The sequence below is a fragment of the Rhinolophus ferrumequinum genome, chromosome 24 (assembly GCF_004115265.2).
Source record: "Rhinolophus ferrumequinum isolate MPI-CBG mRhiFer1 chromosome 24, mRhiFer1_v1.p, whole genome shotgun sequence".
Classification (NCBI taxonomy): Eukaryota; Metazoa; Chordata; class Mammalia; order Chiroptera; family Rhinolophidae; genus Rhinolophus; species Rhinolophus ferrumequinum.
The window spans coordinates 15,284,129-15,310,792 of record NC_046307.1 but is presented as its reverse complement, the minus strand read 5'-3'; the positions used below and the strand labels follow the sequence as shown (position 1 = coordinate 15,310,792).

Genomic DNA, 26,664 nt, shown 5'->3' with positions numbered 1-26,664 from the left:
AGACAAGAAATAGATATATTCAAGGATTTTGAGTTTGAAGACAAAAAAATCTTAAGGTGTGGAATGATGTTAATAATGTTTAATTCTACTATAAACTAAGACAGATAACAAACCAACCCGAAATTAATATAAATAATAATTTTTAAAGAGATTAATAACAAAAAGATAATTAAAAGAAAAAAGATGTATATAATGGGAAAATATTCAAACATTTAAGAAGAAAATTGTAAAGAGAAACATTGGAAAACAACTATAATATTTCAAAATAACTAATAACTGTTAATTATGAAAATTCAGACTTACTTTGGCATAATGGTCGTCATTTAAATCATGATGTTCGCCCAAATCCGCCACTACTGGACAGGGAGGTAGGCTGGGGCTGAAGGCCATGAGGTCCGTCTTGGGCGGACCCTCCCCAGAGCACACCCTCTGCCGCCTCTGCTGCGAGTACGACCAGCTCCCCACGGCGCTGGAGCACACCAGCGTGGGCTTCCCGGGCCCGCACACGCCCTGAGTGGGCGGCGCCGAGCACCGCAGCGCCGTGTACAGCAGCAGCGTGAGCACCAACAGGCTGGACACCGCGCAGATGGCGATGATCAGGTACACGTTCACATCCACCAGAGCCGTGTCCACGCTCGCGGCGCCAACCGACACCCGCGAGGGGGTCTTCGGTGTCTGGCCGCTGTCCACCAGAGACAGCAGCACGGTGGCGGTAGACACCAGCGCCGGCTCGCCGTGGTCCTTCACCAGCACCAGCAGGCGCTGGCGCAGCGCGTCCGCCTCGTCCAGGGCGCGCGTCGTGCTGATCTCGCCCGTGTACAGCCCCACGCGGAACGGGCTGCGCGCGCCACCCGCTGATGGCTGCAGCTCATAAGACAGCCACGCGTTGTAGCCCGAGTCCGCGTCCACCGCGCGCACCTTCGCCACCACGTGGCCCGCGCCCACCGACCGCGACACCAGCTGGCTCACCGCGCCGCCCACGCCGCCCGCCCCAGGCGGCAGCAGCGCCGGCGCGTTGTCGTTCTCGTCCAGCACGAACACCTGCAGCGTCACGTTGCTGCCCAGAGGCGGCACGCCCGCGTCGCGCGCGCTCACCTGGAACTGCAGCAGCTCCAGCTCCTCGTGGTCCAGCGGCTGCAGCGCGTACACCTTGCCGCTCTCCGCGTGCACAGACACGTAGCTCGACAGCGCACGCTCGCCCACCCGCCGCTCCACCAGCGAGTAGGACACCAGCGCGTTCTCCTGCGCGTCCGCATCCCGCGCAGACACCGTGAAGATGTGGCAGCCGGGCGCGTTGTTCTCCTTCACGAACACCGTGTACTCGGGCTGCGCGAACGCCGGCGCGTTGTCGTTCACGTCGGCCACCTCCACGGACACGCTGGCGGTGGCCGACAGCGAAGGCGAGCCCCCGTCCCGCGCGGTCACTGCTACAGTGTAGTCCGACACTCTCTCGCGGTCCAGGGCGCTGTCCAGCACCAGCGAATAGTAATTCTTGAAGGTGGACACCAGCCTGAAGGGGCCGTGCGGCATCAGGAAGCAGGTCACCTGCCCGTTGACACCAGCATCTTGGTCGGACACGCTGATTAAGGCAATCACGGTACCGAGTGGTGCGTCCTCCCTGACTGGAAGGGACAACGAAGTCAAGGAAATCTGAGGGACATTATCATTAATATCTAATACTTTTACCAAAATTGTACAATGACCTGCCATCGGTGGGTGGCCTCTGTCCGTGGCGTCAATACGGATTTTATAGGAATTCACTTTTTCAAAATCCAGATTCTTTCGAATTGTTATTTCTCCACTATTTGTATCTATGCTAAACTGGTCAATAACCATTGGTGGAACAAGGCTATTAAAAGAGTAAGAAATCTCCCGATTATCTCCTTCGTCGGGATCAGAAGCATTCAATCTGATAACTATTGTTCCGTTGTCTGAGTTTTCGAATATTCTTACTTCGTATTCAGGCTGTTCGAAACTGGGAGCATTGTCATTCACATCCAGCACAGTGACCAGCAGCTGAACCGTGCCAGTGAGCTCAGGTTTGCCTCCGTCAATGGCCGTCAAGAATAACTTATGTTCAGGAGTTTCCTCTCGGTCCAAAGACTTCCTTAACACGAGTCCAATTTGTGTACTGTCATCACTGTTTGTTTTCACATCTAGTACGAAGTATTCACTGGAACTCAATTCATAGGTTAAAATGGAATTTGAGCCAACATCCTCATCCGTCGCGCCCTCTAGTGGAAACAGAGAATCTGGCAGCCTTGATTCGTAAATCAGCACTCTTTGTTCCTTCACCAGGAACACAGGTGGATTGTCATTAATATCTTTCACTTCTACCTCCACATGGAAAACCTGCAGCGGCCTCTCCACGATCACCTCTAGGTGGATGCTGCACTCCAGACTCCGCCCGCACAGCTCCTCGCGGTCGATCCGAGAATTCACAAACAAAATGCCATTCTGCAGATTTATCTCCAGAAGGTCCCCGTGGCCTTTGGACGCCACCCGGAACAGGCGCGGCACCAGCTCCGCCAGCTCCAGCCCCAGGTCCTGGACGATGCGGCCCACGAAGGTGCCGTGTTTGGCTTCCTCGGGGACCGAGTAGTGGACGTGGCCGCTCCCAGCCTCCCAGACTTCAAGGAGCAGAAGCGAGAGAAGCAAACACCGTGATCCCAGTCGGCCTTCCGGGTTAATAACCATGTCAAATACTTGTTTTATTTCCATAAGAATACCTTCTCTCGGCATTAAGATGAAATACTGTATGATCCGAATCTGTTAATCCAATTCTTCTGCGCCCGCCATCATTCAGCACTCGTGGAAGGATGCAGTAAGTAGTGGGAGGAATGTGTTTGGATAACAGCTAGATGTAACTTCATGGTAGACAGCGACATCATGCGGCTTCAAAGGGTAAGTAAGAAATGATTCTCAAAACCGTGCTATGCTATGTAGTTCTTCAAATTAAAAAAAAATTATTTTGCCTTATTTTAATAGTAAATCTACTCATGTTTGTGATTTGCAGAGTCCGTTTAATATCTGTTGACGTCTTTTATTAGAGTAGGATAAGAGATCAAATTATTCATAATGAAACAACTTTCCTCTCGGTTTAAAGTTATCAAGCAGTTTAAAGAATTTAAGTGTGACTGGAAGTAGGTGTGGGAATTAGAAGTACAAACTACTCTACACAGTTTATGTAGAGAGAAAAAAAGAACATATATCTCTGTCACAGGACATGCTGTTATATTTTGCTCTGGGGAAAGAATGTAATTTTAAATTAACAAATTTTATCCAAAATTTAAAAACCTTATAGATTATTGAAGTCCACTCTTTCTTGTTCAATGACTATCAAATACTCCTACAGATGTTTCTTCTATTTAATAATGGAAAATAAAAATTTTAGTGTATATTCTTTACATTTAATTTCCCTGCAGTTTATATTAGGCCTCCCCCTCAAAACCTCTCCATCATTGCAAATTCTAGTGGAGTTTCTATCCATTGTTCTTGCTCTGATCTTTCAGCTGTTCCTGAATGACCTCATCCTTTTCTCTTAATCTCAACCTTTTACATGCTTTCCTTTAAGTGTTCTCATCACTTCCAACATTTCAAATAAGTTTTATTGAAAGTATTCCCAACTTATAGCTTCTCCCTCCTTTCTATGGTTATAACTGTCATTTTCACCCATACATGTTGGTGATTCCTAGAAAATAATTTAATTACAATTTTAAGATTATGAAGAGAAATCATTAATAACCCCCAAATTCAAACCCATGAAATTCTCATTTTCTTTTAATGGCATTAACATTCTACATGTCACCAATATGAATTTTTAATTACCCCTTTTCCTCACCTGTCCTATTCAAAGTATACCTACAGTCCATCTGTCTTTTCATACACCACCATATTTATCTTCATGGCTAGTTTTCACTGAATTTCACTAAACACAGAAATTCTAAGACATTAGTATCACTTCTGTGTGACCTGATATGTGATCACAAGCCAACAATTTGAGTGTTATTTTCAACTATTTTCCAGTGTGAATTCTGTTTTGCAGATAATATACATCAGTTGCTTGTCTTCTTCCTCATTACAATTTTTGGTCAAGCTGTTTTATAAAATTACCTCCATCTTTACCTGTAAAAATGTTACCCTCATATTAAAGTAAAGCCAAAATGTCAATTTCACTACAAACTCATCCTCAACATCATCAACTGGAGGTGATTAAACTCTTTCTCAAAAGAGGAAAATGAGAATCACAAAAAAGACTTTCAAATGGACACATGTCAACACCACCTTCTTTCAAAATTCTGACATACTTGTAAAATCCTCACAGACAACTGTAATACAAAGCTCCCCCCAAAAGTTCCAGCTTAAAATAATTAACCTAGATCTATAAGGATGTAGTAGTCCTTATCATTGCAGGCTTTTTTTTTTCATAAGCAAAGGATTCTTTTGCTAACTAATAATAATCCCTAAAACAAAATAATAATCCCTAAAACAAATAAGCTCCCCCCAAAAGTTCCAGCTTAAAATAATTAACCTAGATCTATAAGGATGTAGTAGTCCTTATCATTGCAGGCTTTTTTTTTTCATAAGCAAAGGGTTCTTTTGCTAACTAATAATAATCCCTAAAACAAAAGATTCCTTTGCTTGAGGGAAGATAAGCCTTGAAAAAAGATATATTTTCAAAAGATATATTTTACCTGCAGTCTTATTGTTGCAGGTTTTCTGTAGTGGTTAAGGTTTTTCATAAAATTTGTCCTAAGTGAAGAGTCTTCAATTTTCAACTTTCAAATTAGTTAAAGTTAAGTATCAAATCTATCTTTCCATTGCAGTTCCTAGAAATTTCCAGAAGGTTTGTAATATAATCCAATTTATTGGAAAGTTGTAATAATTCTGTTTATTGGCTCCAGTAGAAAATTATACAATGTTACTGAAATACTTCGTGTAAAATAAATTAACATGGAAAAGGAAAATATTAGTCTTCTCTTGAGAAACAGCTTACATTTTTGTTCATTTATTTGCAAAAAACAATTCATTCTGGTCAATGAATTGTATGTAGAGAAAAAAGGTTTAGTCAGTCTATGAACAACTTCCCCAGCATGGAAAGATTTCAGTTATAATATAAATCAAAGAGTTTATATTTTAAAACTAAATTAACTTGATTTTTAAAATCTGACAACTGTTAACTACAATTTTCACAATCGTAAGAACTCCTTTGTCAATGTCTAGGACTTCTTCCAAAGTAATGGGGTATTAGAAATGTTTGAATAGTATGATATAAGTGTACTTATGAAATTAAATGTATATTAGAATGCAAGAAAATAAAGCAATAAAATAAGGCAAAGCAATAAAAGGGAGAACTGATATTTTATCATATGAAATGTGAAATATTTATTACCTGCTGAACCCACCACTGTTTTTTCAAGAAGTACAGAAAAACAATTCTTTGTAACATTTGAGATGGAGAGTACCCTTGCCTATGGTAGATTCAATTGTATAGCTTTCTTATACACAATTGTATTGGTAAACAACAAACTTAAGGGTGGAGTTTATATCATGATACTTATTTTTTTAATCTGAAAACCAAAAAGCAACAATAAATCCAAAATTTTCTAATTTGAAAATGTTAGGATTTTCTAAAATGTAGGAGTTCACAATTTTTCTCACCAACATAATAATTTGAAAATTGAAAAATGCAAATTATACAAAACCTAATCATTCTTCCACTAAATGTTGACATTAAGGGGTGGGATCATAATATATCTGCAAAATGGGACTCCATAGATCTGGAGAAAACAATGAGAAATCTTAAGTAATGATGTTATGATATATTGACTAAGGAAAACAAGAGGAAAGGAAATACAAATATTATGTATTAAAATAGGAGAGGGCATGATTCTTCATCATGATTTGTAGATGAAAAAAATATCTTCAGAAAGATAACCAAGATATTATAATGTTTGAAAATAACCAAGAAGGTGTACTAAGTGGCTTGTTATTGGAGGTAGAAGGGAAACATTTTAAACCATGTAAATGTGTTTCTTATTCAAAAATGAATAAAGTGAAGGCTTTCAAGCTAAAAATTTTAATTACTCATGTTAAATTCATCACAAGTATGCAAAGACTAACAATTTAGACTAACTTGAAAATAATCATTCAGTGCACAAATATTACTAAAGAAATAAACTGGTGTAAAAAAACACAAAAATATTTGCTATTCAATGAAGAACAAAAGGCAAACTGACTCAATAACATAAAAACATTTTGATGTACCATAATATGAGACTTTGAGAATAAGTAATAACTTTAAATATATGTCTTACAAGTACCTTCCTACATTTCCTCAAGATTGAAAATTAAAATACTTATTAAAATTTAATTTCGAAAACACTTTCTATCGTGGAAAGACACAAATCTATTAATTCCATATTAAAAACCTTATAAAAAGGGGGAATGTTACTGAAATAAACTCTATAGTGTAAAGCAATGATCTCTAACAAACTAATGACTTTCAAGTATAATTTTAAGTCAATAAATTACTACCAACAGAAAATTTACATCTAAAAGAATGCTGCAGTTATTAAGTATAAAGCCAGAATTTAAAGTAAAAAGAGAGATGGAGGGAAACATTAAATATGTAATATTAAAGCCTTATGATGAAAAATTGCTATGAATAAAATTTTTGAAACTCACATTGTCTGATGAGCTGGGAGCCTGAGGAAGACTGGGGCTGAAGGCCATGAGGTCGGTCTTGGGCGGACCCTCCCCAGAGCACACCCTCTGCCGCCTCTGCTGCGAGTACGACCAGCTCCCTACGGCGCTGGAGCACACCAGTGTGGACTTCCCGGGCCCGCACACGCCCTGAGTGGGCGGCGCCGAGCACCGCAGCGCCGTGTACAGCAGCAGCGTGAGCACCAACAGGCTGGACACCGCGCAGATGGCGATGATCAGGTACACGTTCACATCCACTAGAGCCGTGTCCACGCTCGCGGCGCCGACGGACACCCGCGAGGGGGTCTTCGGCGCCTGGCCGCTGTCCACCAGCGACAGCAGCACGGTGGCGGTAGACACCAGCGCCGGCTCGCCGTGGTCCTTCACCAGCACCAGCAGGCGCTGGCGCGGCGCGTCCGCCTCGTCCAGGGCGCGCGTCGTGCTGATCTCGCCCGTGTACAGCCCCACGCGGAACGGGCTGCGCGCGCCACCCGCTGATGGCTGCAGCTCATAAGACAGCCACGCGTTGTAGCCCGAGTCCGCGTCCACCGCGCGCACCTTCGCCACCACGTGGCCCGCGCCCACCGACCGCGACACCAGCTGGCTCACCGCGCCGCCCACGCCGCCCGCCCCAGGCGGCAGCAGCGCCGGCGCGTTGTCGTTCTCGTCCAGCACGAACACCTGCAGCGTCACGTTGCTGCCCAGAGGCGGCACGCCCGCGTCGCGCGCGCTCACCTGGAACTGCAGCAGCTCCAGCTCCTCGTGGTCCAGCGGCTGCAGCGCGTACACCTTGCCGCTCTCCGCGTGCACAGACACGTAGCTCGACAGCGCACGCTCGCCCACCCGCCGCTCCACCAGCGAGTAGGACACCAGCGCGTTCTCCTGCGCGTCCGCATCCCGCGCAGACACCGTGAAGATGTGGCAGCCGGGCGCGTTGTTCTCCTTCACGAACACCGTGTACTCGGGCTGCGCGAACGCCGGCGCGTTGTCGTTCACGTCGGCCACCTCCACGGACACGCTGGCGGTGGCCGACAGCGAAGGCGAGCCCCCGTCCCGCGCGGTCACTACTACAGCGTAGTCCGACACACTCTCGCGGTCCAGGGCGCTGTCCAGCACCAGCGAATAGTAATTCTTGAAGGTGGACACCAGCTTGAAGGGAATGTGCGACGGTGACAGAGTGCATGTCACCTGCCCGTTGGCACCGGAGTCGCGGTCGGACAGACTGATCAGGGCAATGACAGCACCCACTTGAGCATCCTCTTGGACAGGCAGAGATAGAGAGGTTATGACCATCTCCGGAGTATTATCGTTCTCATCCAAGAGTTTCACTATTACTTTGCAGTGTCCAGTTAATGGGAATGTACTTTTATCTACAGCATCAACATTAATTTCATATAAATTACAGTCTTCGTAATCCAGTTCTCCCTTAACTGTTATTTCCCCACTGTTAGAATCGATTATAAATTTGGATTTTACGTTGTCAAGAACAAGATTACTAAAGAGGTACACTATTTCCTTATTAATGCCTTCATCTGCATCTGAAGCGTTCAATTTAATAACTAACGTCCCATTCGGTGTATTTTCCAGTAATCTAACATTATAAATTGATTTATCAAATTCCGGGGCATTATCATTTGCATCCAATACATTGATCAATAACTGAACTGTACCTGTTAGTTCAGGTTTTCCTCCATCAATTGCAATCAATAATAAATGATGTTCTTGGGTTTCTTCTCTATCTACTGGCTTCTTCAATACTAGCTCTAAAAAGTTTGTTTCTTCTTCATTTCTTTTAACATCCAAATCAAAATATTCATTAGAATTTAACTTGTATCTCAATTCTGCGTTTGCTCCAATATCCATATCAGATGCGCCCTCTAGCGGAAATCGGGAATCAGCTATTCTTGACTCTAAAATAAATAATCTTTGTTCTTGTCGGAAGAACCTTGGCGGATTGTCGTTAATGTCCTTCACCTCCACCTCCACATGGAAAACCTGCAGCGGTCTCTCCACGATCACCTCCAGGTGGATGCTACACACCGTGCTCCGCCCGCACAGCTCCTCGCGGTCGATCCGAGAATTCACAAACAAAATGCCATTTTGCAGATTTACCTCCAGAAGGTTCCTGCGGCCTTTGGACGCCACCCGGAACAGGCGCGGCACCAGCTCCGCCAGCTCCAGTCCCAGGTCCTGCGCGATGCGGCCCACGAAGGTGCCGTGTTTGGCCTCCTCCGGGACCGAGTAATGGACGTGGCCGCTCCCAGCCTCCCAGATTGCGAGGAGCAGATGCGAGAGCAGCAGATGCCGGGCTGCCAGACTTCTCTGGGAATATACCATCGCAAATTTGGTGCAATTTTCAAATGGCTTTGCACTACCTCACAACAGCTTTGGGAAATTTAATTCCCAATTTGCTATAATTTTTAATATCCTGACCTTTCAAGCTTCAGCACCAGAGTAAAGAATGGAGTGGCCTTTTTCTTTTCAAAGAAATATAAACTCACTGTATTCCTTTGTTGATAAATAAAAAATACAAACGCGGTTTCCAGCGCCATCATGTGGATGAAAGGGTAAGTATTTTACACTTTGTTATGCTTTATTTACCTTACATTCCTTAAATATTTCCCCATTTCAGTGACTCATGTATTCTTCATTTCCCTTATCTCTAATCAAAAATATCATTAAAATTTTAATAATAGGTATCAATTTTCATTAAATACTACAAAATCAATACTACTGAGGTCATGCCACACCAATCTTTACTAGAGTGATTTGTATTGGTTGGTCTATTCCATTTAGGGAGAGGCTTTATAGGTTCCCTACTGACTTTAAAAGTTTTCGTTTTTCATTTCTTTCCATATTTAAATATATATCATTAAGATTCTTGAGTTTTTCTCTATTATTTTGATGGTATGTTTGTCTACTACTTTTACATTACTCATAAAACAAATTTATATTCCTATTTGCAGCATTTAATATTAGCTTTTGTTGATGTTATGTTCAAAGTAAAACTATTTGAATAACATTCTTGACTGAGTTCCATTTTGGAAGTCTGATTTTCAAATTGCTGAAAATCCATTTCATTTCTCTCTATATCACCTACCTACTTTAGTATTGACTAAAAAAATCATAATGTGGAGATTTAAATTTCCTAAAAGCCAAAATCATAGTCAATCAATTTTGGTGAGCATCTTGGCACTATTTGTAAATTAGATGCATCTAGACAGCATTTCTTCAAGTTGTTATTATTGATAAGTCAGGGTTGATATAAATTGTGAAAGCACATATCTTTGCTTTTATGCAGCAAATCAAAATCCTAATGCTGTTTGTAGATATACTACTCCATAAAATGCTTGGGTTCCAGTAAAAATTAAAACATTGAAAATAAATCACATTATTAACCAGGCTAATTCTATGTGAATTTTATCTCTTTCAATACTCCAGTTGATTTACTGTATACCACTTGTAAATATAAAGATACATCATGTAAATATAAAGGTATTTTGGAAAAAACAAGACTCTTGACATTTGACCCATCATCATATTTGTTAGATTATATTAAGTTTTTAAATTACCACCTGCACTTGTATTTCAATGCTGAACTCTTCTGTTGGAGGTTACCTTCTCAACAACTATAGACTCTCTAGTCTTAATTCCATAGATGACTCCATAGGTAGAGAAAATTCTTTAAACCTTTTTCCAAACCATTCTTTCAATCAAATATTATAGACTACCTTATTGATTGATCTTTTCATTAGCTAGTTTCCCTGGAAATTTCAGTTATAAGTTTAACTCCCATTGCAGAAATAAAACTCTTTTCTTGACAATGTATTTAGGTTAAGGAAACCAGTGTTTTGAGGTGTCTTTATTAATTTATTGGGAAGCACTCAGGAAAATTTTACACTAGAAAATTTAATTTTGCATTAGAGTCTAGAGGTACTTTATTTCCTACAAAACTAGACTAAAATTTTAATAAGTTATATTTCTGCGCTATCTGCAGAAAATTACATAGGTCTACCCCATTGCTGAGAAATAACAGATGAAGTTGAAGCAATGTTTTAAAGATTTATAAACAATTTATGCAGTTGCATCAAATTTGACCAAAAAATTTAATTATGTATGGAAAATACTTTATCCTATGAAAGTACACTGTGTGCATATTGTACATATATTTACATTATTTTTATAAACGTTCAACTTATCCATAGAATATTGAGCTAAAATATTCATATTATATTGCATTCTGGAGAGAAAATCTAAGAGAAATTTTAAAGTACCTGAGAGTAAACTAAATTTAGTTTGTATTCGGAATCCCATTGCCTTCATTAAATGAGCCAAATGAGCTCATTTAATGGTAGAAAGGGACAAGTTCTAAATTCCAGAACCTTTGGGTTTATTCTTTGTATTCACATTAATATCCATGTGGCCATAGGCAAGTTTTTTATGTCTCTGAGGCACAGTTTACTTATCATTAAATTGAGAGAAATGACAATCTTGTAGGTATTTTAATGAGTTTTAAAATCCGAGATCAAGTGAGTGGAAACTTGGTGAGGTATATAGGATTCTCATAGTATTAGCCAGTGTCCAGGGGAAAAAAGAAAAAAGGGTAATTATACAGTAATCAACTTCAAAAATCTTGGTTCTTATCATTCAGTGGTGGGGAAGAAGAAGGTTTTAAAGTAAGTTAAAAATCTGTATTTTACTGAATTTATATGAGACTACAAAATAGAACTGGGGGGGTGAGAAGAGATTGAAAAAGTTCAGAAGATTTTTTTAATGTCAGACATCATTGTAATAGTTAAAAAAAGGAAAAGATAAACAAATTTATCTCAATTCATGTCTTTCCATAAATGCCCTAAATTCATATATGTCAGATATTTAAAAGTTCCTTATCCATCTCTAGAGGAATATAACTACATATAGAACAACTGCAACTTCCCATGCACAATATCAAGAATTCAACACATAAACAGGTTTACCAAGCAAGAGAAAAAATGAAAAATCAAAAAGATATGCAGATAATCCAAATATTACAGTAATCCAGCAGATCACAAATAAATAGTGATTACTGTATAGAAATAAATACATAATAAAGAATTTCACCAGAAAACTGTAATCTATTTCAAAAGGAAATTACAATTCTAAAGCTAAAAAGTGTTATAATTGAAGTTTAACTTCAATTGATGATTTTAATAGTAGATTGAACTAAGAAGAAGAGAAAATTGGTGAAGTAGAAGATTGGTCAGAATAAAAATCCAGCATGTAATAAAAGGATCAAAAGTGATTTAAAATAAAAGACAGGACACAAAAGATATAAGAGGTATGGTGAAAAAATTTAATATACATATCCCTTGAGTTACAGAATAGGAAAAACATGAAGCAGAAGCAATATTTCAAGGCAGACTGCTGAAATTTTTCCTACACTGATGAAAGACATCAAGTGACATATTCAAGAAACTTTAAAAACTGCAAGATAAAAGCCAAAGAAAATTAAACTAAGCATATAGTAAAGCTATTGAAAATCAAAAACAAAAACTATTATAAAAAGCAGCTGGATGAAAAAAAGGCACAATATCTGAACAATAAACTTGACAGCCATCTTCTCAAAAGAAGGCTAAGCACTGTCATCTTGAAAGTGCTGGGGAAAAAAATAACTTCCAACCAGAATTTGATACTCAGCAAAACTATTTTTCAAAAGTGATGGTGAAATAAGTATATTTCTGACATACAAACAGAATTATTTACCACCAGAAATATTAATATCATTAATATTCTATTTAACATAGTACTAGTGGTTCTACCCAATGCCATAAGACACAAAGGATATAAAAGGTATTAAGAATTGGAAAGAAAAAAAAATACAACCACATTATTTGCTGACCAGATGATTGCTTATATGGAAAAATACAAAGCACGTATAGATAAATTACTAGAATTAGTAACATGTCAATACAAAATATATTCATATGTGTCATGATTAAACAGAAATAAATTTTAACTTAAAGTTGATATTTATAATGACTGCAAATGGCAAATACATAAGACTAAATCTAAAGAAAGATGTGTAGAACCTCTAATACAAAAAATTTTAAAATATTAAGAAACATTAAAGATTATTTAGATAAAAAGAACATGCTCCGAAGTTGAATGACTCATTATTGTAAAGATGTCAACTAGGTTCACATTCCTCAATCCTACATTCAATGCAATCCAAATAAAAACCTCACCAACTTGTCTTTATGAAGTGTATATACAAATTTAGGTGGAAACGAAAGAAGCAACATGGCATCGATGCAAAAACAAACAAAAAATAAGTTAAATACTCATAGATCAGAACATAAAAACACCATGCCTACATAATGGATAGTTGTTTTGTAAAAATATGTGGAATTCATTTTTAAGGAATGGTGTTGGTTCAATTGAATGTCCTTGGGGGAAAATCAATCTTGATCCCAAGCCACAGAGTAGAAAGGGGTTATGTACAAAACATAAGAAAATTGTAAAAAGTAATAGAAAAATACAACAGAATGGAAAAATAGGAAGGAGGCTTGAATAACTATTGCACAAGATAGGATATAAAAATGGTCAATAATAATACAGAAACGGGCTCAACCTCATTTATAAGTCAGGAAACATAAAATGGGAATACTAAAGACATCTAGCTAAATGGCAACCATGTAAATAATCTGAGAATGCCTAGTTTTGGAGATATGTAGAGCAATAGGAAATCTCATACACTCCAGCACAAGTATTATATAAACAGGTAAACGCATTTGTGAAAACTGTTTGGCAATATCTACTAAAGATGAAGATATGTACATATTCTAGGTTCCACTAATCTCATTCCTAGTTAAATAATAGAGAAAAGTGTGCACATGGCACTGAAAATTTTACAAATATATTTATGGTAGCATTATTTAAAATAGGAATAAGGAGAAACAATGAGAAGTCCTCAACAGTGGAATAAATAACTCATGCTCTATTCATAAGGTAAACTATTAGAGATAAAATAAATGAATTCTAACATGGCAATATAGATGATCCTATAGAACGATGAATGATAAATAAGAGGAATACAAAACACATGCACACACATAACACATTTTTTGAAATTCCATTTATATAAAGTTCAAGAAAAAGGTCAAAATTTACCATAGTTATAAAGCTAAAACTGTAGCTATATTTGGAGGAGAAAAAAAGGAAAGTGTTTTGAGAGTTTCCTTTAAGTGGCTTCTGGAATGGAGGTTTTTACTTTCAAATAACTGATTGATCTATATTATTCTGTCTGTGCACTTTTCAATTATGGGCAAATAACAAGAAAATGCTCTCTAAAAAGATTATTACAATTGATAATAAATAGGTGAATATAGTGGACACAAAATTTATAATTATACTTATAAGTATGCATTTAATAATAAAGATTTAAAACAAAACAACATATATTGCCTGGGTGTGCGGTAACTCTCAAATATTTTACTTAAAATGGCTAAGAAGAGTAAATGAATCTGTCAGAAAATTTCACTCTGATAAATCTTTTAAAATAAGAAGACATTAAGAAAACAAAAGAAAATAAAACTTCAGATTAAATGTTCAAATTAAATAAGACATGTATGTAAACTAACCTTTGAAAGGGAATCCCTAGTTGCTGGCTGCTGATCCTCTCTGTCCCCAGAGTCAGGTACACTGGGACTAAAAGCCATGAGGTCGGTCTTGGGCGGACCCTCCCCAGAGCACACTCTCTGTTGCCTCTGCTGCGAGTACGACCAGCTCCCCACGGCGCTGGAGCACACCAGCGTGGGCTTCCCGGGCCCGCACACGCCCTGAGTGGGCGGCGCCGAGCACCGCAGCGCCGTGTACAGCAGCAGCGTGAGCACCAACAGGCTGGACACCGCGCAGATGGCGATGATCAGGTACACGTTCACATCCACCAGAGCCGTGTCCACGCTCGCGGCGCCGGCCGACACCCGCGAGGGGGTCTTCGGTGCCTGGCCGCTGTCCACCAGCGACAGCAGCACGGTGGCGGTAGACACCTGCGCCGGCTCGCCGTGGTCCTTCACCAGCACCAGCAGGCGCTGGCGCGGCACGTCCGCCTCGTCCAGGGCACGCGTCGTGCTGATCTCGCCCGTGTACAGCCCCACACGGAACAGGCTGCGCGCGGCCCCCGCTAACGGCCGAAGCTCATAAGACAGCCAAGCGTTATAGCCGGAATCCGCGTCCACCGCGCGCACCTTCGCCACCACGTGGCCCGCGCCCACCGACCGCGACACCAGCTGGCTCATCGCGCCGCCGACGCCGCCCGCCCCAGGCGGCAGCAGCGCGGGCGCGTTGTCGTTCTCGTCCAGCACGAACACCTGCAGCGTCACGTTGCTGCCCAGAGGCGGCACGCCCGCGTCGCGCGCGCTCACCTGGAACTGCAGCAGCTCCAGCTCCTCGTGGTCCAGCGGCTGCAGCGCGTACACCTTGCCGCTCTCCGCGTGCACAGACACGTAGCTCGACAGCGCACGCTCGCCCACCCGCCGCTCCACCAGCGAGTAGGACACCAGCGCGTTCTCCTGCGCGTCCGCATCCCGCGCAGACACCGTGAAGATGTGGCAGCCAGGCGCGTTGTTCTCCTTCACAAACACCGTATACTCGGGTTGCTCGAACGCCGGCGCGTTGTCGTTCACGTCGGCCACCTCCACGGACACGCTGGCGGTGGCCGACAGCGAAGGCGAGCCCCCGTCCCGCGCGGTCACTGCTACAGTGTAGTCCGACACTCTCTCGCGGTCCAGGGCGCTGTCCAGCACCAGCGAATAATAGTTCTTGAATGTGGACACCAGCCTGAAGGGGACATGAGGTGTTAGTGAGCAGGTCACCTGCCCGTTGACACCCGAGTCGAGATCGGACACGCTGATCAGGGCGATGACGGTGCCCAGTGGAGCGTCTTCTCTGATTGGGAGTGACAAGGACTTGAATTCCATTATTGGGACATTATCATTGGTGTCTTCAACTTCCACCATAACTGTACAATGGCCAGAGAGTGGAAGCTGTCCCTTATCAATACCCTCTACAAGAATTTCATAGGATTTGCTTTCTTCAAAATCAATATATCCCTTTAACGTAATTTCTCCAGTAACCGGATCTATGTGGAACTTGGATTTCACATTGGGTAAAATATCAGTGGAAAATGAATAAATAATGTCCCCATTCGAACCTTCATCTAAATCTGAGGCATTAAGTTTAATTACCAACGTTCCATTAGGAACATTTTCCGGTAGCTTCACCTCATAGAGTGTTCTATCAAAAGTTGGGGCGTTGTCGTTGGCGTCCAGCACTGTGATGAGTAACTGAACCGTGCCAGTCAGCTCAGGTTTGCCTCCATCAGTGGCCGTGAGCACTAAAAAAATCTCCGGAGCTTGTTCCCTGTCTAAAGGTTTCCTTAATATTAGCCCAAGACGTTTTACCCGCTCATCATCAGATGGTTTTTCCAGCGAGAAATATTCATTGGGGCTCAGTCTGTAAGACAAGATAGCGTTGGCCCCTATATCTGCATCGGATGCGCCCTCTAGTGGAAACCGAGAGTCAAGCGGTCTGGATTCCGCCATAAACAGATTCTTTTGTGATCCAGGAAACACAGGCGGATTGTCGTTAATGTCCTTCACCTCCACCTCCACATGGAAAACCTGGGGCGGCCTCTCCACGATCACCTCTAGGTGGATGCTGCACTCCAGGCTCCGCCCGCACAGCTCCTCGCGGTCGATCCGAGAATTCACAAACAAAATGCCATTCTGCAGATTTACCTCCAGAAGGTCCCCGCGACCTTTGGATGACACCCGGAACAGGCGCGGGACCAGCTCCGCGAGCTCCAGTCCCAGGTCCTGGGAGATGCGGCCCACGAAGGTGCCGTGTTTGGCCTCCTCGGGGACCATGTAGTGGACGTGGCCGCTCCCAGCGTCCCAGATTGTGAGGAACAGAAGTGAAAGCAGTAGTTGCTGGGCTCCTAGATCTTCTCTCCAGGAAAACACCATTGCAAGCCTGCAGTGCTTTATTCTCATTAAGAAATCTTATTTCAAAATCAAGAGATATCTTCTGACCATTCAGTCCAGTGCCTCTGCATCCTCCATTTTTCTGCATCTGAATGGTGGATGCAGCTTCTTTACAGTAAGAACAGAAGGGTTTTTTCTTCCTTTCTCTATCAGATCATTTTGTGGTACAGAGCGACATCATGTGGCTCCAAACAGTAAGTAATCGATTCTGGAAATCCATGCTCTTAACTGCTACCTCTTATTTATTCTTTCAGCCATTCCACATACTTTAATGCCGTTGGAGAATAGAATCACATTTTGTACTACTGGGGTACACATTTTGTACTACTGATTGAATGTGATCCTTAGTTTCACCACAAGGGCAGTTTTTACTCCAGTGGAAGTCCTTTTTTTCATACAGGTTTTTAAGTATTTACAGAGACCCAACTGTAGTTAACATACGCTTTGTAAACCTACAATTTTAAAGTGATGGTTAGGAAAATTCATGTATTCCCAAGAATGTGGGAAGGTTGTTATTAATGGGGAGACACTGTTCCTCTTTGGATTTCATAGTCCAGGTGTTGAAGACTTCAGAGAACCCATCTCTTGGGAACCTCTGATTCCAAGAATAAGCCATTGAAAGGGAATTTTGAAAATGTTCGAAAAGGAAACACAGACCATCAGTATTTAGTTGAAAGTCTTCCTTAGATCACCTATGGGCGGAAGGTGCAAGGAAGCTTTAACGGGGTAGTAGGATGTTGTGGTATTTAATTTGTGTGGAAAATTATTCCAAATAATTTTATTCACTGGCACATACTGATTTCATTTCATCAACATTGATATTCTCATTTTGTCTCTTGTGATTTATAAATACTTGCCCATTCTCCAGTGTCTAATATGCCTAAACTTTATTTTCTCCTATGTTGCTCATATATTTTAGTCAAAGTAGGCAATTTGCTGTATCCAACAAAAACTATCACTAAACAAACATACTCATTTTGTCCCCTACCTGAAAAATATCCATCATTTCCAAATGCTTCACAAAGCAATTTCCCCCATTTCATAACCATTTAAACTTCCTTGACCAATGATGACTTTCATGATTAAACCAATTAGGCAAGTATCTTTACTTTCTTTTATATACTATGCATCCAGATGAATCACTTAGGCCATTTATTATATTAATTTCTCTTTTGTAGGCATTTTGGTATGTATGTATAACTTTAAAAAGAATAGTTGTCTTAATAGTTTAATAGCTCAGAACACTTAACTAGTATTTGCTGAATATGTACCTAATAGAATAGTTTGGTTCCCTCCAATTGACTAATAAAATACATTAAATTAAGGTGATCACATAGCTAGTCAGGAAAATATGATATCTCAGCAGCCTCTATAATTTTCCAGAGATACAAAAACATTATCCTTAGATATTGCCCTAATTAATATGTATTTCAATTTCCATCTTGAAAACCTGGATTTTTAGCTTAGTTTTCATTCCAGTTCTTGTCAGTCATGATCTTTGAGACATCTGAGTTTTAATAGGCAATGAATAAGTCCTAAAAAGTAGAGCATGATATATTTTTCTGACATAAAGTTAATATAGAAGGACATGATGGTAGCCATTTTCAGATTTCCTTTGCCTATTATGTGCATAAACCTCTTTTCCCCATGGTTGTCTCGGACAAAAAAGAAATCAGTGTAGTGAAAATAGCTTTAGGGTTCCATTCTATGAAGAACCACAATCAGGTGTTTTTTTCTGAATTAAAACATGAATCAGAGCAGCTTCACTGTTTGAGGACCGAAACTGTAGATTTGTACAAAGTGATCATAGGTGTCAAACACACTGGAAAAAAGTGAAAAGGACTCTATCCATTTACTTTGTTTTGTAAAATAATTAAAACCATAGATGAGGAATGCAAAGAATAAAAAGGATATATATTTGGGAACTATTCAGCACTCATCTGGTAGAGCAGCAATACACCTCTAAAGAGAAAAACTCAAAAGTCTTTAAAATTTCTTATTAGCTGAGAATCATCTCAGTCAAGAATTTGAAGAGGAAAATTGGAATTTTTAGAATGAAGTCCCTTATCTTGGAGACAAAAACTTTGTATGACCCTATTACTTACAATAGGATGAAAATGAGGTCTAATAAATAAATAGTAAACTGAGGTTGGAAATGCTGTGGCTAATACTTTCTAGACAGGAAGCAGCAAAGGATAGTGCCAGAAAAAGGAAAGGAAAATGGGAAAAAGGGAGACTATCTTGCTATATTTTATGTTAGCCTCTCCACAATGTCATCGAGTCTTAACCAGTTTGAGTAAGGAAGCTTGAACAAGGAAGTAGAAAATTATAGTGTATAACTTGTGTGGAAAAGTATTCCATTTAATTACGTAAACTGGGACCCATATACCTCACATGAGCAAGGCTGGTATTCTCATTTTCTCTTATGGTTTAGAAATACTTGACTGTTCTACAGTCTTTATCATGCCCAAGCTTTGGTTTCCAGTGGCAAGGAAACTTGAATGGGAGCCCAACTACTTGCTAGGAGAAATGATCAAATACCAAATAGGCAATTGACTGAAAAAAACAATCTCACTTCAATTTTATTTGGGGAAGCTATTTAGATCTTTGTACTTACTACATGACACATTAATAGACAGCTTGGTATTCAGAGGAAGACTACCAGTAATGACATTGACTTATTGAATTTTTTGGACATTAGCATCCTTAATACTGTATGCAAAAGACATTAATGATTAATAAGTTTTGATAGTAGAATAGTTTTTAAATTAGGTATAAGTATTACTTTCAACAAATTGTTCAGATGGAAAATAATAATCGTTAAGATTAATAATATTCTTTCAAAAAGAGTATTTTCTAAATCATGGTATAAAGAGAGTATTAAAATTTCACTCCCTATTGATTTTTTTAATGCTTACTAATAGAAGTACTGAGAAACTGAAGATGGACAAAGATATAATTCTAAAAGCAATAAAATTTTTCTGTTTATATTTTTTACCCAGTTGGGAAATTATCAGCAATACACATATTGCCAAATGTGAGCACAAGAACTGAAACAAATCATGTGTAAGTAGAGAGGAAAAACTTAGAATCCAGATAAATGAATCAGTGAGTAATAGAGACTCCATAAGAGATAACAGGTTTGAAAAACTAATATTTGAAATTGAAGATATAAGATAATAGTAAAAAAAAAAAAAAGGAGAATTCATCTAGGGTGAATTCATAAAATGGGCCGGTGACATTTGGACTAAAATCCAGTAAGAACGCTAAATGAAAAGTGGCAAAAGCTATTAAAACATTGTGCAGGGATTAGTACACCACAGTTGGAGTCAATAGTCTAAACAGTGCATTCATCCAGGAAAATATATTTCGTTCCTATCCAGACCTTAGCGATAAAATAATTATATTACTCCATCTAAGAACAACAACAACAACAACAGTAAGTTTGGTTGACACTACTTATTGCTGATTCGATTTAAAAACATTAGTCACAAGATTTTCAAACATTTTAACCATAAAACCAGGACCTGGAAAATTCTAATTACCAAAACCAGAGTAATTAACTGTTAAAATGTTTCCAAAGCAGTAGAAATATGGAGGGATAAAAAACAAAGACACTGAAAAGAATTTAAAAATTACTCACTTTGGCAGAAAGATCAACATCCACATCCAGCTGCTCTTCTCTATCCCGGCTAAACGGACCAGGTGGAAGACTAGGGCTGAAAGCCATGAGGTCGGCCTTGGGCGGGCCCTCCCCAGAGCACACCCTCTGCCGCCTCTGCTGCGAATCCGACCAGCTCCCCACGGCGCTGGAGCACACCAGCGTGGGCTTCCTGGGCCCGCACACTCCCTGAGTGGGGGGCGCCGAGCACCGCAGCGCCGTGTACAGCAGCAGCGTGAGCACCAACAGGCTGGACACCGCGCAGATGGCGATGATCAGGTACACGTTCACATCCACTAGAGACGTGTCCACGCTCGCGGCGCCGGCCGATACCCTCGAGGGGGTCTTCGGTGCCTGGCCGCTGTCCACCAGCGACAGCAGCACGGTGGCGGTAGACACCTGCGCCGGCTCGCCGTGGTCCTTCACCAGCACCAGCAGGCGCTGGCGCGGCGCGTCCGCCTCGTCTAGGGCACGCGTCGTGCTGATCTCGCCCGTGTACAGCCCCACACGGAACAGGCTGCGCGCGGCCCCCGCTAACGGCCGAAGCTCATAAGACAGCCAAGCGTTATAGCCGGAATCCGCGTCCACCGCGCGCACCTTCGCCACCACGTGGCCCGCGCCCACCGACCGCGACACCAGCTGGCTCACCGCGCCGCCCACGCCGCCCGCCCCAGGCGGCAGCAGCGCCGGCGCGTTGTCGTTCTCGTCCAGCACGAACACCTGCAGCGTCACGTTGCTGCCCAGAGGCGGCACGCCCGCGTCGCGCGCGCTCACCTGGAACTGCAGCAGCTCCAGCTCCTCGTGGTCCAGCGGCTGCAGCGCGTACACCTTGCCGCTCTCCGCGTGCACAGACACGTAGCTCGACAGCGCACGCTCGCCCACCCGCCGCTCCACCAGCGAGTAGGACACCAGCGCGTTCTCCTGCGCGTCCGCATCCCGCGCAGACACCGTGAAGATGTGGCAGCCGGGCGCGTTGTTCTCCTTCACGAACACCGTGTACTCGGGCTGCGCGAACGCCGGCGCGTTGTCGTTCACGTCGGCCACCTCCACGGACACGCTGGCGGTGGCCGACAGCGAAGGCGAGCCCCCGTCCCGCGCGGTCACCACCAGTTCATAGTTCATCATGCTCTCGCGGTCCAGGGCGCTGTCCAGCACCAGTGAATAGTAATTTCTGAAAGTGGATAACAGCTTGAATGGGGAATTGGGCGTCAAGGTGCAGGTCACCTGCCCGTTGGCACCGGAGTCGCGGTCGGACACGCTGATCAGGGCGATGACCGTGCCAAGTGGAGCGTCTTCTAATACAGGTAACGATAGTGATTTGATTACCAACTCAGGGACATTATCATTGGTGTCCAAAATTTCTATTAAAACAGTGCAGTGACCTGCCATTGGAGGAGTTCCTTTATCTGTCGCTTCTACCTGGATTTCATACAACTTAGTTTCCTCGAAATCTATGTCACCCTTTACAGTGATGTATCCATTAACCGGGTCTAAGTGGAATTTTGACAGAGTATCTGCTGAGGTGTCTGAATTGAAAGAATATACAATGTCCTTATTTACTCCTTCATCCAAATCAGAGGCGTTAACAATCACTGCTAGGGTACCATTTGGTGCATTTTCGAATAATCTGACTTTGTAGACCGTCCTCTCAAACTCTGGGGGGTTGTCGTTTACATCCAAAATGGTGATCTTCAGTTGAGTAGTGCCAGTGAGCTCTGGTTTCCCACCATCAACTGCCATTATTAGTAAGTGATGTTCAGGAGTGTCCTCTCGATTTAAAAGTTTTTTCAACACGAGTCCAAGGGATTTAATTTCCTCATCATTTCTTTTAACATCCAAGGTAAAATATTCATGGGAATTAAGACTGTAAGTCAACTGCGAATTGGTTCCTATATCTGCATCTGATGCGCCCTCTAGCGGAAACCGAGAACCAGGCGGCCGGGATTCGTAAATAAACAATTTTTTCACTCCCATTGGAAAAACCGGCGGGTTGTCGTTAATGTCCTTCACCTCCACATCCACATGAAAAACCTGCAGCGGCCTCTCCACGATCACCTCCAGGTGGATGCTGCACTCCAGGCTCCTCCCGCACAGCTCCTCGCGGTCGATCCGAGAATTCACAAACAAAATGCCATTCTGCAGATTTACCTCCAGAAGGTCCCTGCGGCCTTTGGACGCCACCCGGAACAGGCGCGGCACCAGCTCCGCCAGCTCCAGCCCTAGATCCTGGGCGATGCGGCCCACGAAGGTGCCGTGTTTGGCCTCCTCAGGGACCGAGTAGCGGACGTGGCCGCTCCCAGCTTCCCAGATTGTGAGGAGCAGAAGAAGCAAGAGCAGCAGACGCCCGGCCTCTAGACCTTCTCTCCAGGAAAACACCATTGCAAACCTTTTCCAAATATTGGGTCGCTCTTGCATTGGTCCAAAATTTAAAAAATAATCTGAATTCCTTATTCTTCATTTCTTAAATAACCTTACCGTGACCATATTTCAGAGATGGTAAGGAAAAGCAGCATCTGAGTACGTAATGCACGCTGTATTTCTTTTGTGGTGAAAGACCTTGTGGAGGACAGCGACATCATGTGGCTAAATGTGTAAGTATTAAATGTATTATCTTCTTTTCCTTATACTTTGAACTTTCCCAAATTTCTATTTTCATTGTAATTTCCTTCAAGCATGCCTCAAAGTCTTTATATTTTATCAAAATGTATCTTTAAAACTTTTATACTAATTCATCACTTTCAATTCTGCCAATCCATGACGTGCAGTAAAATATAGTAAAATAGTGATTACTGTTATAACAGCAGTGGATATCTATTGGATATATTTCCCATGAGACAAGCATAGTTCTATTTGTTTTAATAGGGTTACCTCATTAAATTTTCACAACTCTCTGAGGTAAGTATTAATGTTTCGCTTTTTGCAAACAAGGAAGTAGAAGCATACACAAATTAAATAACTTAAAAACGATATTAACTGGTGGTGGTTGGATGGGATCTCAATCTGATTCAAGAGCCAAACCTTTAACCACTTGGCCTCGAAATCTACATTTTATAGAAAAAGCATGCCTTTGATATTTGTGACCATCAAAACATCGAAACATTTGAAATATGTATGGATATATATCCGTATATTCTATATTATTTTGGCAATTGTTAATTTGTAAAATATGTTCACTTTATTATTTATTTATTTGTAGAATGTCTTATGTGCTTTATCCAATGACTATATCCCTGTTAGCTGTCTTAACTGTTATTTATATAAGGATACCAAAGTCAGTCTTTTACAGTGCAAGTGCAGTTCTTTTGTAAATTTGTTATTTGCTGCATGACAATACTATATGGTATGGATTTTTGTTACATTTACATCACACCAAGTAAGAGTATATTTGTTTTTAACATATCCATGCCATTTATACGTTTTAGTTTATCTGTGTATCCTAAAATGTTCACAACATGAAATAATTGTGTATTTAATCATCTCCACTCTGGATGAATTTCTGGATTCTGGTTTCTTAAAATGTTGTTACATGAAAGAATTGGTTATTTAATCAATCAGTAGAGGAAAAAAGTATCTTTAGCACATTCTTCACTATTCAACATATATAAGACGAAGCAGTAAAATATTCTAAAGATCTCAGTGAATTCAGTGAGGCATGAGTTCTCTGAGCATTTGGAAGTTAACCAGAGAAAATCCATGGGAAGAGGTTGAATTTGAAGAGGTAAGAGAATGTCCACATTTTTAGTTATAGTCAGCCCCCTTTTAAATGAAATCAAATACATGATTTAAGTATTAGGAGAAAAGTTTTCATGCCAGTTTCTTTTTCTGTGTACGCATTGAATGCAAGCTGGGATTGCAATTTACTCATATTTTATCACTTATATTTACAATAGAATGAATTATGAATATTTAATGAATAAATATTTTAAATAAATTTTCTCAAGTAAGTAAACAGGTAAGTTATATTAATGATATTTGTTAATATCAAATTTACATAATTTCAAATGGATTTTATTGTACTAGTTCATGAAGTAGTAAGTAAACACTTTAGAATTATTTTAGAAAAGCATGGATCTAGGAAATAATTATAGAGATCAATATACTAGTTAGTGTTTTGATGCATCTTGAAAGGTAATAGCTAGTATTAAAATGAGAACAAACAGAATTTTAAAACAGCATGGACTTCATATTAATGAGATACCTTTGACAACTTACTGTAGTAATATACATTTTATGACATTTAAGAGTGTACTAAGGCAACATAAGAAAAATGTAAATAAGGAATAAGGAAACCTAGGAACTTATATAGCAATAGATTGTGACTCCTGGAGATACTTAGGCACACGGGTATATAGTTTTAAAAGCTTACCATTTACCTACAGCAAAAACACAATGGCCAGACTTCCAGTGTGAAGGATTTCACCTGACCACTCATCATTCTGCACACAAGTCTCACGAAGGTGGTGAATAGCTATGATACTCTATGATTTCTTTGGGACGACTCCTCCAAAGATAAAGCTTCTTCCTCATTTGTTCAAGCTATTTGTTTTTCTCTATAAAGATATAATGCCTCAGATGAACTTTTCTGATTCCCAGGAAATACATACTCTGAATTTTGAGGCTTATCAATGCTAAGGAGCTAGTAAGTTTCCCATAGGAACAGACTACCCTTAAATGGACTCAAGATTTCCCAACCAAACTCAATTCCTGTAAAAGAAGATCCCAGATGAAGTTGATATTCTAGCCTATCTGTGAAATGGCTATGGCTAAGATCACTTAGTAGAAACTATTTCTATGATTCCTCGATATCCAAGTACATTTAGCAGAAAACAGCAAATAACTAAGAACCAAATAGTAGAAGACAGTTTTAGACAGTTATTTCACCCCACGACATCTTCTTTTGGTTGAAATTTTTTTTTAAATTTCCTTTCCAAGTATAACATTTACTTGCCAAGTTTAGTGTTTTACTTATCTAACACGGGAGTTTCCAATGAAAATGTAGTCATCCAATACCAGTCCTTAACCTTTGAAAAAAACTCAACTTCATTAGGAATATGGGTGTTGCCGGGTGAAATTGAGTGAGCTCACAGTCACATCATGGAAAAGGTTATCTAGGTATAGAGTGTGGTGCCAGAGGAAGGCTGTCAATCTCTGCACAGTGGAAGGCCTGCATACATTAGCCCAGTAATACTGATACTGGAAGGATGAGCTAACATAAACACTGGGTTATAGTACTCTCACTTATATGAAGAAAAAGTCCCACCACCTGGCCACCCCACTACGTAATTTTTTAAATGTTAAGATTTTTTAATTAAACAAAATATAGAGAGGGCTCTTTTCTCAATTAACTCTCTACTATGCCTTAAAATTCCTAGGATTTTGCAAGTGTGAAATCTCTATCTAAAATAAGTTATTTTACTACTGAAAGTCATGTCTAAAATGAGCAATTATTCCAGTGATGTCATGTGTGGTAATGACCTATATGCTGTGTTTCCCGGAAAATAAGACCTAGCCAGACCATCAGCTCTAATGCGTCTTTTGGAGCAGTTTTTAATATATGACCGGGTCTTATATAACATAATGTTATATAACATAATGTTATATAACATAATGTTATATAACATAATGTTATATAAGACCCGATCTTATATTATTTTTTCCTCCCAAAAAACGCATTAGAGCTGATGGTCTGGCTAGGTCTTATTTTCGGGGAAACACGGTGATAGATAATTTTAGAGGTCCTGGCATTCATTAAAAGATCCATTAGGCTGCTTTCAAACACAAAGAAAAGGAAAATGAACTTTTTAACTGTTGTATAAACAGATAATGAATTCTTGAATGAAAGAATGATTTAGGACATGTTCAGATACATAATATAGTCTTATTTCAAATACTCTGACAGAATGTAAGGATGGTGTAAATGAAAAATAAGTATTATATAATCATACTGTATAAATTTTAGCATTTGATATTTTTTTAATTTTGAGAAGAAACATTTATAGGTAATACTCAGTTTTCAAATTTTGCTTAAGTGTTTTTCAATCCTTAAAGTCCTATTATTCATGGAAAGATTTAATTATGGAAAAGCCAAAATGCAAAAATTTTTTTAAATCATTTAAGGAAATTGTTCTCAATTCAAGAAATTGCCCTGTAACCCATTCCTGAAATATTGCACAATAGGATAATGATATAAAATAACGACAGAGATTTGAATCAAAATAATTAATAGAATCATAAGTAAAGGAAATAGAACAATTCTAAAATTGACAGGAAAAAAAT

At 40.5% G+C, this 26,664-nt stretch overlaps 1 protein-coding gene across 7 annotated transcripts in view; it reads right to left on the bottom strand.

Annotated features, from left to right (window-relative positions):
- The window catches only part of LOC117016645 (protocadherin alpha-C2), a 177,649-nt gene that overhangs the window by 138,107 nt on the left and 12,878 nt on the right, over window positions 1-26,664 (bottom strand). Inside the window, exon 1 of one of the 7 annotated variants that reach the window (XM_033096125.1) lies at window positions 20,371-22,914. The exons of 2 other annotated variants lie outside the window; for them this stretch is intronic. In XM_033096125.1, coding sequence (XP_032952016.1) covers window positions 20,371-22,803 — 2,433 coding nt within the window. In that variant the 5' untranslated portion in view covers window positions 22,804-22,914. Of the gene's footprint in view, window positions 1-303; window positions 2,829-6,687; window positions 9,199-14,324; window positions 16,803-20,370; window positions 22,915-26,664 lie in introns of those variants that run through there. 4 more of the 7 variants (XM_033096127.1, XM_033096135.1, XM_033096137.1 and 1 more) reach the window with 4 other exon arrangements.